Source organism: Aspergillus aculeatinus (assembly GCF_003184765.1).
Source record: "Aspergillus aculeatinus CBS 121060 unplaced genomic scaffold BO66scaffold_52, whole genome shotgun sequence".
NCBI lineage: Eukaryota > Fungi > Ascomycota > Eurotiomycetes > Eurotiales > Aspergillaceae > Aspergillus > Aspergillus aculeatinus.
The window spans coordinates 920-14,751 of record NW_020291521.1 but is presented as its reverse complement, the minus strand read 5'-3'; the positions used below and the strand labels follow the sequence as shown (position 1 = coordinate 14,751).

Below are 13,832 nucleotides of genomic sequence, written 5' to 3'. Positions count from 1 at the left end.
AGAACCCATGCAAACGTGACAATAAAGTGTCTTTCTCTTTTAGCTGCATAAAATAATTCGAGACAGGCCAGGACCGGATGGCGAAAAAAAATATACTAGATCCATCGACGCCAAGCTTTTGACCCGGGGGTTGCGCCGCAACAGGTACGACGACGGATTTAGTCATTTACTACTAGCGTCCGTCCATGGAAGTCGCAAAGAAAACAATCAGCTTTTCCCATTTCACGCCTTAATCAGCAATCGGCTCATCTCTAGCTCACTAATATTTAGACTCACAATGAATAGTGCATTTGATCCTTCACTCTCGACGAGTGGCATGCGCCCGCCTCTCGCGTCGGCTGATGCGCCGTCGATGGCCGACTCCTTGCCCAGCATCAACTTTGGTTTTGAGGACCTACGCAACCGCATGGCTCAATTCACAGCTCGTTTTGATGCCTTTATCGAGCGCGGCCGGAAACAAGTTCTAGAAGAGAGGAATCAGTTTAAAAGCGGGTTGGCAGAGCTTCAGGGTAAGCAAGCACAGCAGTCGGACGCGTTAGGACGTGATTTGCCTTCCGCTAACACCGCGGCGTCCAGAGGATCAGCGCATGAGACACAGAGATATCGAGATTCTCGATTTGAAAGCACAAACCCATCAACAGACTTTGCAAAAGGAGGCCGCGGAGGCCGCTGAGATGCATGCGGCCATCTCATCTGTCACCTTGGAGCGCGACTCGCGGCTCGCTAAGCGTGATCGCTTGAAGCAGCAAATCGACGAGACTCAGAAAATGATCAATCAGAGATTAGAAGCGCAGAAATTGCACGCCAAATACCTCGATGAGCAGGCTCGGCTCAATGTTCCGGAGCTAGACTTTTGGCAAGATTATCTGTGTTTACGAATCGAGGGGGCCGGCCGGGAAGATAGGCTGAAGTTTGTTTACACACATTTACTCGAGAAAGACTGGGAGGCCGAGGCTTGGTTCGAGCTTGGAACGGCCAGTCGGGATTATGATGTCTTTCACACGCGACCCAAGGTTGATCGGGAGGCGCTGGAGCGCGAACTCGACATTGTCAATGAAGATCGCGATTTTGGTGGGTTTCTCAAGAGGATGCGGAAATTGTTTATCGAAACAATGAAATAGCGAGTTAAGTTGGACGGACAGAAATGCTTGATGATACATGCTTATGGATACCACCTCAATGATTTTGCCGGAATACAAGCCATATGCGTAAGAAACCCCAGCGTAGCCACATCGCACCTGAACTTGGGCAAGAGATAAAAGGGGGGGGGGGGGGGGGGGGTGTCTGCGGCAGAAAGGTAAGAGATAACATTCCGCCCTTGGCCTGAACTCCTCAACCAGCCTCCGTCAAAGCTGTCATACACGCGAGTCCAGATCAACCACCTGTAGCCTCGCGGTAGAATGATATGCCTCGACTCGCCCCGGCCGTGGCGAAGCCTTCCGAACGCCCGACCTTCGGCAGCCATCTCACACTCCATATGGATTTCTCGGTCTCAGAATGAGTGGCTACACACGCTCTAGTGTCGATTGACCAAACCTTGACTTTGCCATCAAAAGAGCTATTGACTGTCAGGACCACTACTAGAAGACGCGCGTGTACCGCAGATTTTCTTACCCGCTGAGAAGGTATTCTCCCGTATTGCTCCATGAAAGAGACATAACCCATGCTGTATGACCCGATAGATTGGCTACCGGTTCACCAGATGATGTGTCATATAACACAATCACCTTTGAATCTCCGGCAGCAGCAAGGAACTTCCCTCCTGGTGAGAAAGCAACCGCTCTAACGGGTTTCACAAGACCTATTATTTGCAGACGAGATAGATAGTCAGAGCACTTGCGACTTGCAGAGATAGTAGCGAGTCAATCCTTTACCTGATAAACTGAATGGCATGCGGCCCGTTTCAGTGCTGAAGATGTAGACACTACCATTTTCATGTCCGCTAGCAAGGAATCGACCATCCGCGGACTACAGCCTCGTATGAGCTTCAATTGACGAAAGAATGGGTGGATTTCGCAATTTACCAGATCTATGCAGGTACCGAAGCTGCCTTTCGTTTCGTAGTCTCGAATCTCTTCACCACTGGCATTCAGGTCCCAGACCTTGACGTGCCCATCTTGGCTAACACCAGCAAGGTATTGCCCGTCCTCGGACATGGCGATTGCCCAGATGCCTGCAGACCCAGTCTGGTTGACTGAGACCAGATCAGTATAGCTCTTTGAATTGCCTGGCCCAGACAGACAAAGGGAATCACCTACCTGAAGCGATGCTATCCTTCGCCCATACGCCGTCGTGGCAGGACCAGATCGCGATCTCACCCCCGAACCCAATGCTAGCTGCCCGTAGTCCTTTCGCGTTGGTCACTACATGATGACAGCCAAGTTTATGGGCGTCATCAAGGGATTGGACCAGTGGGAAGTCAGGGTCAACCGTCGAATGGACTTTCAACGAAGAGGAGCCAGATGCCGATAAGCAGAACTTATCGGTCACGGCGAGTCCGTAAATGTCAGTAGGGTGTGCTACGCTTGACATTTAGCATGATTCTGGAAGTAAATGGTAGTTTCTACTTGGTCATACGAACCATTGCCTGCGGAACCGCAGGAAAGATATTGCTTCGACTAGAACCGCCAGGTTTGGAGTTAGAATAAAAGCGGCGAACAAACGACAGTCTCTGGTATACACATTACCATGACAGCTCCGAGTCAGCTCAAGACATTGATCCTTGACAGACGCAGAATGATACGAGCGGGTCGAGGTAATGTGGTCGCTAGCTGCAGGAGCTGGGTGTTGTCAAAGACATAACAGATAAGGCTAAATCACGACCATGGCGGGACAAGCTCGAGGCGGCTGGATGAGATCATGAATCGCGGGTAAACGCACGGAACATCAAGTCTTTTTACCACCACCAACTCCTATTGCAAATGGTTCCAAGGAATTGAAGGACATGAACAATACGATCCGTAAGGTACACAGTAAAATGAAGATGATGGAAATTTAAAAGGAACAAAAAGTGGAATAAAACATGAACCCTTAGGTGGACCAAACGCCGAATGCCATGCAGCATTTTATCCTACACATCATATGGACCCGATAATTATACAATCCCAGCCAAACATAATTCAAGCATCTATCATCACTTCGAGCCACCTCGTCTGTTCGCTTCATTCGGTATTTTTGCGACCCCATTGCTTCTTAATACCTGACGATGGAATTAACTGATGAGATGGGCTCCCAAGTCACTTTTAAGGTAGTCACACTTACTAGCAACACAATTCGGGCACAGCACATGTGAGCGCTTGATTTGACCACACCCTGAACAGGTGCTAAGACTCTTGACATCTTTCAATGCTTTGCCGGCCATCTGTCTATGACGTTTCTTCATATGGGAGGTCTTCTTCTTCGGGACGGCGCGGAGAACGGATTCCCAGATATCAGACAAGAGTCCAGGGATGTTGAGCGTGAATGCGGCCGGTCTCAAGAGAGACTGCGACACGGCGGAGGCATTGAGTGTGAATTGGGACCAGCGTCCGACTGCGGCGTTGGCGAGAGCCGGCGAAAGTGAACCGGCCGGGGATAGCCCCTGGGCGGATAGACGGGAGGGAAACAGTCGCAGGGACATTGGGACGCTGAGGACGATCTGGATGAGGGGGTTGTGAAGGAGCACACAGGACGGGGGCAGCGTCAGGACTGATAGGCAAGCGGATTCAATGCGGAAACAAATAAATCTTCAATTGAAGCTTCAGATTGGCGGCGAATGGCCCGATTGGGGTCTGGAGAGCCGCTAATCCGAATCTGGACTAGCGGTCTCCCCCTGAGTCGCGACAACAACGGCAATCCAAAGGGAACAACTTAAGGGGAATGCATCCACTGCATCAGTCCGTCTTTCCCTCCCTCTCTCTCTCTCTCTCTCGCTTGTTTGCTTCATCAGTCTTGTTCCTTCCTCCAACTCACTCCTCCTGCCTTGGCCCTTCGTTGAAGGATTGCTGTTCGTCTCTCGTTTTAGCCTTGGACTCGCCCACTGCTTCTCCCTTCCCCTCCCCCACCGACACTTTGTTGGAGGTTGCTACTCCTACTATCTAGATACCAATCTACTATCTACGACCCCTATCAGCCCATTCTCCACATCCCCTCCTTCTCCATCTTCTCTCTCTTCCAGCACCATGGCTGCCGCGGCGAATTCCACCCCTGCGTCGGTCTTTCCTCGTAGTCATGTCGGTTTCGATAGTATCACTTCTCAGATTGAGCGAAAGCTGTTGAAGCGTGGATTTCAGTTTAATGTGATGTGCGTCGGTGAGTTGCAGCACGTCTGAGCACAGTCTCAATCCTGGCTTACGACTGGCATTGATATATATGAATAGGACAAACCGGCCTGGGAAAGTCGACCTTGATCAACACTATCTTCGCTTCTCACCTGATCGACTCCAAGGGTCGCCTGGCCCCTAACGAACCCGTTCGTTCAACAACCGAAATCCAAACTGTTTCGCACAGTATGTTCCTCACTTTTCGCTAATAAGCCCGACCATAAGACTAATGATCGGTTTCCCAAGTCATTGAGGAGAATGGCGTGCGTCTCAGGCTAAACATCGTCGACACCCCGGGCTACGGCGATCAGGTCAACAATGACAGATGGTAAAGCAACCGAGAAATTTCAGCCACGAAAGTCGAACTAACAAATGTTGTGATCAGCTGGGATCCTATTGTGAAGTACATCAAGGATCAACACTCCGCATATCTCCGAAAGGAGCTTACTGCTCAACGTGACCGCTATATTCAAGACACCCGCATCCACTGCTGCTTGTTCTTCATCCAGCCATCTGGCCATGCGTGAGTATAGTGACCTTAGGCTTGATCTTACAGAAACTGATGGAGTACCAACTAGTCTTAAGCCCATCGACATTGTCGTCCTAAAGAAGCTCTCTGACGTGGTCAACGTGGTTCCCGTCATCGCTAAAGCCGACTCGCTTACTCTCGAGGAACGCCAGGCGTTCAAGGAAAGAATTAAGGAGGAGTTCGCCTTCCACAATCTGAAAATGTACCCCTATGACAACGATGAGCTTGATGACGAAGAGCGTGCAGTCAATGCTCAAATCAAGGTCAGTAACCGCCTCGGGTCTCATGGTGCCTCCCGTTCTAATGTCCGTGTAGGACATCATTCCATTCGCTGTAGTTGGTAGCGAAAGAACGATCGTCGTCAATGGCCAGCAAGTTCGCGGCCGCCAAAACCGCTGGGGTGTCATCAACGTGGAGGATGAGAACCACTGCGAATTCGTCTATCTCCGAAACTTCCTTACCCGCACCCATCTTCAGGACCTTATCGAGACGACAAGCCAGATTCACTACGAGACATTCCGTGCTAAGCAACTTCTGGCACTCAAGGAGAGCAGTGCTGCTGGCGGCCATCCTGGTAGCAGCCGGCCCATTAGTCCTTCAGCCGACAGGGAGCTTAGCCGTAACTCGCAACGCATGACCATGAATGGCTATTGATATGTCTGAGCATTTCGCTTGCCCTTGCTTCTTTGCGTGGATGAAACATGGGCAGTGGGCCCAATCAGGGTAACTTTCTTCCTTTTCTTTCCTTAATGTTTTAATCTCATAGCACCAACTTCGTCTCGGCATGCTTCTACAGATATCCTGTTTAACTTTATAATTCCTTGATCGTACCCGTCCTCACTTGAACAATTCTATTTGTGAGGAAGTGACCTAACTACCTCGTGATTTTCTATGGACTTTTCGTCGCAGATCAACTGAAAGCTAGCAACGAAGCGCTAAACATCGATCGTATCGTCGTTTCATGTATCTATTTATCTTGGCTCCAGTGAGACGAATGGTTGTAGGATCGCTTCATGCAGAAGGTCGGAAGGCAATGTAAAAATTCCGGTGGTTCTGAGCTAAATTAATAACAATGAGCAGACAAGTATTGAAGTCGTTATGTGCGTCTATAAGATACAGCGTAAATGAGGGTCTCGCACTATTGCTGGGCGCCGAATTTATCGCCGTCGACAATGAAGTCCCTCAACTCAGCATAAGCTTTCTCAAGGTCATCATTGACGACGACTTTATCATGAGCACCCGGCTCCTTGGCGTATTCGAGCTCATTTTTAGCCTGCGCAAGACGTTTCTTCAGGCTTTCTTCTGTCTCAGTGTTTCGTCCACGCAGTCTCTTCTCCAACTCCTCCACCGAGGGAGGGGCCAGGAACAAAAAGCGCGCATTGAGATCCGTGCGCTTAACCTGCTTCACACCCTGGAGTTGAAAGGAAAATGAGCTGTTAGCCAGGCATTCTCTGAAGTGAACACAATCAGATGAACAGAAGCAGCAGCAACATACTTCCATCTCGATATCAAGAATGCAAATTCTACCCTGCTCGGCGATGTTCTTCACAGCTTGGACACTAGTACCATAGTAATTGCCTCCAAATTGCGCATGTTCAATGAAGCCGTTCTTGCTGACCAAGTCGAGAAAGTCTTCCTTTGTCGTGAAATAGTATTCGCGACCGTCTTGCTCACCCGCACGAGGGCTCCGCGTGGTATCTAAGGAGGCATGCCTTCAGAAATCTATGCCTTTGCGGTTTGGAGAGTGTGTGGGTGCGGGGTTGCGGGGGAATGTCCAGCCACAATCTTACAGCGGCTGGGTAAGAGCCGGGAGGTGGCACCGAAGAACATACGCGAAATTGAGAAGCCGAAGGTGTTCGGATAGTCGGCAAAGAGCCTCTTCAGGAGAGTCGACTTCCCGGTTCCTGACGGTCCTGAGACCACAACTGGGCGGAATTTGTGCACTGCGCGCGCGGTCAATTATGATTCCACTCGCCCTTGTGAGAAGGGAGAAGCTCACCGGCGCTAGAAGCCATTCTTGAGATGCAATAGGGGTATCTCCGCGAGAAATGATTATACTTTGAGAAAAGTTGTACTCGTGGTGTCGCTAAGCTATTCATGGTATGCAAGACTCTGGTCGGCGTTGAATTGACACTTCAACAAAATAGATGCGGCAGAATATGAGGCGGTGAACCGAAGGCGCATGTGCCGTATGTCGCAAACGGACAGCCTAATGACATAGCTTATCTCATACTATCACGCATACAATTACAGCAAGAGGAGGAATGCGAGTAGAGGCCCAGATGTTATTTACAGAAGTAGTAATTCAATCCAAGAGGCCACAGACTGTTGGTCTCGAATGAATGCGGAACTAGCCTCACGGCTTTGGATGTGCCATTTCCGCATTCTGTGACTCCTGCTCCAAGAAGTTGGACCACAACTCCGCCAATGATTCTTTGCTCGCGTTTCCATTGTCAAGAAATTCCGAGGCCAAGGTTTGGCTGCTTGGCGTACGGTGCATGGGTGTGCTTGGAAGTCTCAACTTTCCAGAAATGCTCGATGTTCCTGGACGCGCCAGACCAGCCTGCTCACGCTGCTCTATTCAATTCGTTAGTGACCACGAGTATGGTAAGATCACAAAAGAAGAATGGTTGACTAACCATCTGTCCAGCCGAGGAGCGCGGCAATGAGTTGCAAGATCTGGAACTTCTTGGGATCTGACCGATCAAGAGCAAGAAAATGCAGGAGGTGATTCGTTACGATATGTCTAGGAATAGTTAATCAACAGGCAATCCTTCATAAGGCCAGCCAAGGACCACAGTCATAGCGCAGAAAACGCACCTGTCGACGTTGTCTTCCGGCTTCCCTTTCTTGAGGAAGCGCAGAGCTTTCGTCAGATGGTCGTTGAGTGTCACCGCTTCGTGCCTGAGCTTCCCTATCAAGAGGTTCTTTTCTTTGACTTCCTTCTCGAATGGCCGAACTCGTTCGAGCTCGCCCTGAGCATCTTGAAGAGATTTCTCGGCGTCGAGGGCTTTCTTCGTTGCCTCTTGAAGACTCTGCTTCAGCTCCTCAAGCTGGGCGTCGGAGTTCTCCACGAGCTCACGAAGTTCCTGTTTGCGCGCTACAAAACATTGGTGGTAATTCAGGAGAGGCATGTTGGAGATAGGGGCTATTCTCACCGGTTTGGATTTCCTGCAAAGCTCGCTGTAGTCCGTCAACTGCAGCCACTTGAGAGTCACGTTCCGTAGATGCTTTCTCGTAGGCATCTTTGACGCTTGCTAGCTGTTCCTCGAGATCTACCACCTTCACTTCAAGGGTTTCCCTAATGGACCGCTCCTCCATAGCAAGGACTTCCCAGTTGTGCATGGCCTCCTTGGCTTGCTCGAACTCTGACTGAAGATAGTTCTCTTGTTCTAGGAGCTCCTCCTTCTCTTTCAACCAATTTTGCTGGGACAGATTTGTACGATCTCGCAAGGTCGAAAGCTCCTGTAACATGTTCCTTCTGTCTTCCGACAACTGCTCGAGCTCGCCACACTTCGCTTGGTATTGATCCTTGATGCTTGTGTTTTCCTCCTCCAATTCATCAATTTTCGATCTAGCCTGTGCAAGCTCTTCCTGTTATGAGTTAGTATGCTTGGGGATAGCATAGGAATGCAAGTGCCGAAGACATACAGCATCTTCCCTCAATCTCTCGCCAAGTTGAGACTTGATTGTATTCACTCTTTCCAGGAGTTTCTGGAACTGCGACTCTGCATGTTCTTTCTTGTTTTCGGCGTCGTCTAGCCTCCCCTGCAGAGCTTTCATCTCCGCGTGGTGTTTCGACTGGATTTCCTCCAATGACTTGCGCATGTCTGCCACTTCCGCCCGCAAGGTATCCCGATCCCGAACGAGGGCATCAAACCGGTCGTTGGACTGGAGAGCCTCGGAGCTGGTGGGATTGCTCCCATGGCCTGTAGGGTTAGTCGGATGGCTGGTCGCAATAAATGTCCGATCGTCAGTCGTCTCAGTCGGTAAATCTCCGGTTGGTTTATCTCTCTTCGCGCTCTCTTTAGCCGCTGGACCCTCGGTGGTATCAACCTTATGGTTGTCGCTCTCCTGTTCCGTCACATAATCAGCTCAGGTGGGCATTCGGGGTGAAGGGGTAAACGGGGGTGCCCTTACGCTTGGTTGCGCGGGTGCCTCAGTGTCCTCCGGGGCTCGGTCCTGATCATTGACTTGGTTTTGGTTTGAGGCCTTGCTCTCAATCCCCCTGGGGCCGGTGGTACCCTTGGCTTTCTTCTTATTCTTTGACTTTGCGCCTATTGGGAAGTATCAGCGGAAACAACGGGATAAGCTAGAAGAATTACGAATCTGCACAATTGAAGACGAACCTTCAGGCATCTTCACTTTTTTGAGTACCGACGTGACTGAGGCGCGGTTATATCGAAGCTGGTGTTATGGTCATTGAACTTGTTGTACAGGAGTACTATGGTGAGGGACCGACCATAGCTGTCAACATCGCTAGCGCAGGGAGGTTGCTTCCGCAGTCCGCAGCTCTCGCTTAGTTATGCCGAATTACCACACCCAACAGTATGAGCCGGCACCGCGAAGGGGCTAAAAAGGAGTTTCACTCTCTTTGTATGCTGCATCACCTGTGTATTCAGACTCAATTCAATATTCTGCCTAGTTTATTCTACTAAGTTCACATGCAATGCACAGCTTATAAGCACGCTATGATGACCCTTTAGGTGGAGTTCATATCTGCTGCGCTGTGTTGTGAAATAGCGACAGGCTATATGCCAGTGGCCGGCTTCCAGCCACTCTCAGAGCCAGCTCCCCGGCACTGGGACAGGTTGAGTTGAGACACGAGTTAATATGCGTGCTCTGCGCTATGCGCTTCCTAACCATTTGAAGTGGAGTTTCGCGACCACGGAACAAGGCCCAGTAACCAACTTCCGTTGTTGCACTTCAAATGGATGCTTCGTGATAAGTACTGAGTTATGTTGTTTCGTCGATAGTATAGCATGCGACAAGCCGACGACGGCCATTGGAGAGACAACATGACAATCCACTGTATGCCTTGTGCTTCACATGAAGTCGTCATAAAAGTCAGCGTCCCGGTCTTGGTTGCTGCTGCCTTGAATATTCTCCTCGCTCATGAGGTCATCGTAAGCATGCTCCTTTTGCCATTTCAACTGGTCGCGTTCCCTTCTTTCCAATTTCTCCTTTATGCGTTGCTCCTCTCTCACTTTGCGTTCCTCCTTGTTCTTCTTTTTCAAGAACTCATCTTTCGCGGCTTTAAGATCAGGGAACGTTTCAATGCGGGTTTTGTTCAGGCGATTGACGATAGGATTTTCTCGCTGTCGGACAAAAACCTTGCGCACCAGTTTGTGGTTATGGAAAGAGACTTGGCCAGCTGCCATGGATCCATCCTTCATCAAATTTGACCACGGTGTATAGATCACCGTGATGTTGTCCTTCTTATTCCCTATAAGGTTGTTTAGTCTCCACCGCTTATTGGCTTGCGGATTCTCATCGGTATCCGTTCCTGACGAAATATGTCTGACCTTCGATTGAATTCGCCTTCGTTAGCTGGGCACAATCTTCGAGAAGCGCCTGCGGAATCTGATCCCATGTTTCTCCATCACGGAGGCGAAGGTACACATGGGCACTAGACAGGTTATCCACATGGAACTAATGACTGAGTTAGGGTGTCTTCGGATGCTAGGTTGCTGCGCGACGAAGAGAGACAAACCCTAGCCGAGACGCAAAAAGATATTAGCTCACTTGGTGCACATTCTCTTATAATCACAGTACAAGGTCAGATTACCAGACATCACTCTCTAATCCAAATTTAATAAGGTCCTCATCTGTTCAAGTCAAATATTAGAGTCTCGGCACAGCACAATCTGTTGAATAAAGAAAAACCATCATACTTTCGAATTTATCCTTTCCAACATAGATAAAGGCTGCGGGTTGAACCACATTTGATGTGAAATAGTAAACCATTCTGCCAAACAGTTTACCGGATTTTGGTACTAAGAAGCAAACTGGAGCTGTCGCTGCTGCAAGGGGATAACGGGGCAAAAGAATTCCGGGGACAATCACCGACTCACTAATGAAGTAGTTAGTTAACAAAACATGTGATTAGTCATCTTTTTTTTCTAACTAACTACTCAGTAATACTCGAGTAAATGGCTAACTTACTACTTACTAACTTACTAACTTATTTAACGAGCTAAGTTATAATTGATCAGTTACTCGAGCATGTTGGACGAATGCCTGAATAAGTCACGAGAAAATGAAGCATAAGCTGCCGGCGCCTACATGCGATTTCTCATTTACAGATTCACAAGCTTGACTATCTGTATGGTTATAATGTTCCTCAGAAGGCATAGAGAAAGGAAGGTCAATAAACTTTCTGTGATCAGGTTGGCTCCAATTGATCGTACAGAAGAATTGAATGGTGCTTAATGCACTGTCCTGTCTATTAAAGGCAACATTTGACTGGGGTCTGGCTACCTCCTGAATCAACCTAGCATGTCTTGAAGTTACCGTCCAATGGCAGAGTGTTAAATCAAACTTCGTCGCAAGACTTCCGTGGGGCCTACTAGGTACCGGAGCCAACACGACCACAATCTTCGTCATACAATCTTCGGGGCTCGATGATACTGGCTTAAGTAAAGGCTGTAAGCTTGCGTCAAGAGACACTAGCATCGTGACTGTTTTAAGGGGACGCAGGCTGACTGACTACAATCTTAACTTCAAAAATGGTTCCTTACGCAAGTGCAGTTGCACGTCAATTGACCACCAAACTGCTGTTATTGTACCTCGACGGCCAATCAGTTGAGTCCATTTTGGGGGGGGGTCGTCGATTATACGGGCAGCGACGTGTTCTAATCTATTTCTTGGCAAGAAAAGAGAAGGCTGTACAAACTGTCAGGAAGTACGGAGTACTTGCATACACACTAGGAAGTTGGAATTAAGTGATACGATTCACAGCAGAACAAATGGCCTCAGCTGCAGAAGACATAAGGCAAATCAATCAATCAGCGACCTAAAACGAAGGTAAGAAGCGCGTCAAGTAGGCCTAAGGGCTGTCACTAGAATGTCTACCTTACTTCTTCTGTTTAGCCAGCATCAATATCATGTCGTGCACCCTTTCCCGAGCTAACTAGTGCAAGACCGTTGAAGAGAGGAGAGCCATTAGCCATGACCCATACCGACAGCAAACTGCCAGAGTTTTGAAGCCCGTAACCGGCCGGTACGACGGTCGCTTGGAAGTTGGAATGCAGGAAGACCCCTGGTCAGAGTGGCCACTATGGTCATACTGTTAGCTATACTTTACAGTACATGCATACATACGTACTTACGTATGTACGTACAGCCTAGGTACTTCGTTTAGTAGGTACTACCAGGTTGCTGCCGATTACATCCACGAGTACTTGCAGGTTTGTTTGTTGTCTGTCGGCGCAGATTAAACTTTGCCCGCCCACAACTGACCGTCGGTGCCTACCTTTTTCATTTTAGCGAGATGAAACAAACATGAATAGGGGAAAGTCAGTCAGTCCTGCCCAATTCCCTTCTTGGAAAGCAGCTACTAGGTATGTTCAAAAGATGAGACTTGACTACTGTAGTTAAGGTGCTGCTGCGGCTGCGGCTGCTGCTTGACTACCGGCAGCATTATCGATGCGCTCGATACAGCTTTGCTTGCCAGCCATGTAAGGGTTATTGGTCGCCAGTCGCCATTGCGGCATGGATGCGATGGCAATGCGAGTCATTTTCACCAGAACACCCGCCTGCCGCCAACCAAATTGCCTTGCAGGAAACTGCTCGATCCCCACTTATTTTCATGCACCGGACCGGGCGGGTCTGTGGGCGAGTTGTAATTTACACTATACAGCAGTCCTGATTCAGAAGGCAAAGAAACTACTCACTAGTACGAGCACTCAATACTCATCGACCCTAGAAGCTCCGAACCGCCCGGGAGCAGTCTCCCTTCACTGGGCGGGCTATTCTTCGAATTATCCCGAGCGCATATCAAAAATCAACTCGCTTTGTGAGAGGCTCTAAAAAGGACCGTTTCATGATCCAAATTCCATACCTAAGTCGTGTACGGAGTACATATTGTGGTAGTTCACAAATGATTGAGAGTATGCCAATAAAGTGAAGTACTAGAAGCAAGCAGCATGGTGAATAATGAAGGGACTCACTCTTCTTCCCCTCCCTCTCCCGGTTCATCATCAGGTTGTTCAACCCTCTGTGTTGACAACGTTAGTTACGTAGTTGGTTCGTCCTCCGATAAAGTTTTCCTCGGTTTCCTGATGGATCCATCCCGGGTGCTTCGGGCATTGAAAATAGCTATCTTTTCTACTTGAGTAGTTTCTTCTTTTGATTTAGTTTACTTTATTGATTGCCCTGATCAGGTCACCTTTTTCCGGCCGAATCCACCGGCCAGCCAGAGAAATCAGCAAGAAGTTTGTAAGAACAAACCAGGTTAACAACCGTGGGCGGAACCACCTGGAGTTACTCATTTTGTGCAAGCGCCGGCTGTGCCTAGGCGGATTACCCGTAGTTACCGGACGTCCACCGATCGGTGGTGGTGGTGTTGATGACTCGTGACTCGTGAGACCGTAACGTAACCACTACAGAGTATGAACCAACTAGATAACTGGAACCCGACCACAACCATCTACGCGGCTTGTTTCGGCCAGGTTCACAAAGTTCGCAACCCTATCCACTGTACCGTCGAGTTCCACATCTGACCGGACGCCTTTCCCAACTCGAGAATAAACCCAAGGGGAGAAAAACCGTTACGCCAAGGGTTAGGTCTCGATGCTGCTACAGCGGGTGAGCCCGTACGAAACCCCACCTGCCACATGGCCAGACAACAAAAGGGGAAAATAAAAATTAAAAGTACAAGAAAAAGAAAACCAGAGAGAAAGAAGGAGAAAGAAAGAAAGAAAGAAAGAAAGAAAGAAAGAAAGAAAGAAAGAAAGAAAGAAAGAAAGAAAGAAAGAAAGAAAGAAAGAAAGAAAGAAAGA

The 13,832-nt window shown here is 48.9% G+C and overlaps 6 protein-coding genes across 6 annotated transcripts; 2 read left to right on the top strand and 4 right to left on the bottom strand.

Moving 5' to 3' along the window:
• Positions 1-191: 191 nt before the first annotated feature.
• On the top strand, positions 192-1,150 carry BO66DRAFT_357202 (kinetochore Spc25 family protein). The gene is made up of 2 exons (XM_025644896.1): positions 192-509; positions 577-1,150. Exons 1-2 carry the CDS (start codon positions 278-280, stop codon positions 1,119-1,121), a joined length of 777 nt encoding a protein of 258 aa, XP_025500024.1. The 5' UTR covers positions 192-277; the 3' UTR covers positions 1,122-1,150.
• Positions 1,151-1,275: 125 nt separating this feature from the next.
• On the bottom strand, positions 1,276-2,619 carry BO66DRAFT_357197 (SKI complex subunit WD repeat protein SKI8). The gene is made up of 5 exons (XM_025644895.1): positions 2,259-2,619; positions 2,025-2,194; positions 1,875-1,968; positions 1,615-1,801; positions 1,276-1,558 (listed from the first exon to the last, which is right to left on the bottom strand). Exons 1-5 carry the CDS (start codon positions 2,530-2,532, stop codon positions 1,375-1,377), a joined length of 909 nt encoding a protein of 302 aa, XP_025500023.1. The 5' UTR covers positions 2,533-2,619; the 3' UTR covers positions 1,276-1,374.
• A 353-nt stretch (positions 2,620-2,972) lies between these two features.
• On the bottom strand, positions 2,973-3,702 carry BO66DRAFT_394733 (mitochondrial 54S ribosomal protein bL32m). Its single transcript, XM_025648063.1, has 2 exons — positions 3,262-3,702; positions 2,973-3,199 (listed from the first exon to the last, which is right to left on the bottom strand). Exons 1-2 carry the CDS (start codon positions 3,617-3,619, stop codon positions 3,162-3,164), a joined length of 396 nt encoding a protein of 131 aa, XP_025500022.1. The 5' UTR covers positions 3,620-3,702; the 3' UTR covers positions 2,973-3,161.
• Positions 3,703-4,154: 452 nt separating this feature from the next.
• On the top strand, positions 4,155-5,792 carry aspD (septin aspD). Its single transcript, XM_025652293.1, has 6 exons — positions 4,155-4,290; positions 4,359-4,487; positions 4,548-4,629; positions 4,687-4,824; positions 4,880-5,093; positions 5,146-5,792. The coding sequence occupies exons 1-6, from the start codon at positions 4,161-4,163 to the stop codon at positions 5,482-5,484; spliced, it is 1,032 nt and encodes a 343-aa protein (XP_025500021.1). The 5' UTR covers positions 4,155-4,160; the 3' UTR covers positions 5,485-5,792.
• Positions 5,787-9,285, bottom strand: BO66DRAFT_431394 (uncharacterized protein). The gene is made up of 10 exons (XM_025650580.1): positions 9,180-9,285; positions 8,971-9,107; positions 8,482-8,904; positions 7,989-8,424; positions 7,651-7,930; positions 7,470-7,576; positions 7,324-7,407; positions 6,621-6,755; positions 6,326-6,528; positions 5,787-6,241 (listed from the first exon to the last, which is right to left on the bottom strand). Exons 1-10 carry the CDS (start codon positions 9,187-9,189, stop codon positions 5,969-5,971), a joined length of 2,088 nt encoding a protein of 695 aa, XP_025500020.1. The 5' UTR covers positions 9,190-9,285; the 3' UTR covers positions 5,787-5,968.
• Positions 9,286-9,444: 159 nt separating this feature from the next.
• Positions 9,445-10,802, bottom strand: BO66DRAFT_394728 (putative DUF814 domain protein). The gene is made up of 4 exons (XM_025648062.1): positions 10,725-10,802; positions 10,619-10,658; positions 10,356-10,483; positions 9,445-10,276 (listed from the first exon to the last, which is right to left on the bottom strand). Exons 1-4 carry the CDS (start codon positions 10,795-10,797, stop codon positions 9,876-9,878), a joined length of 642 nt encoding a protein of 213 aa, XP_025500019.1. The 5' UTR covers positions 10,798-10,802; the 3' UTR covers positions 9,445-9,875.
• Between the last annotated feature and the right edge of the window lie 3,030 nt (positions 10,803-13,832).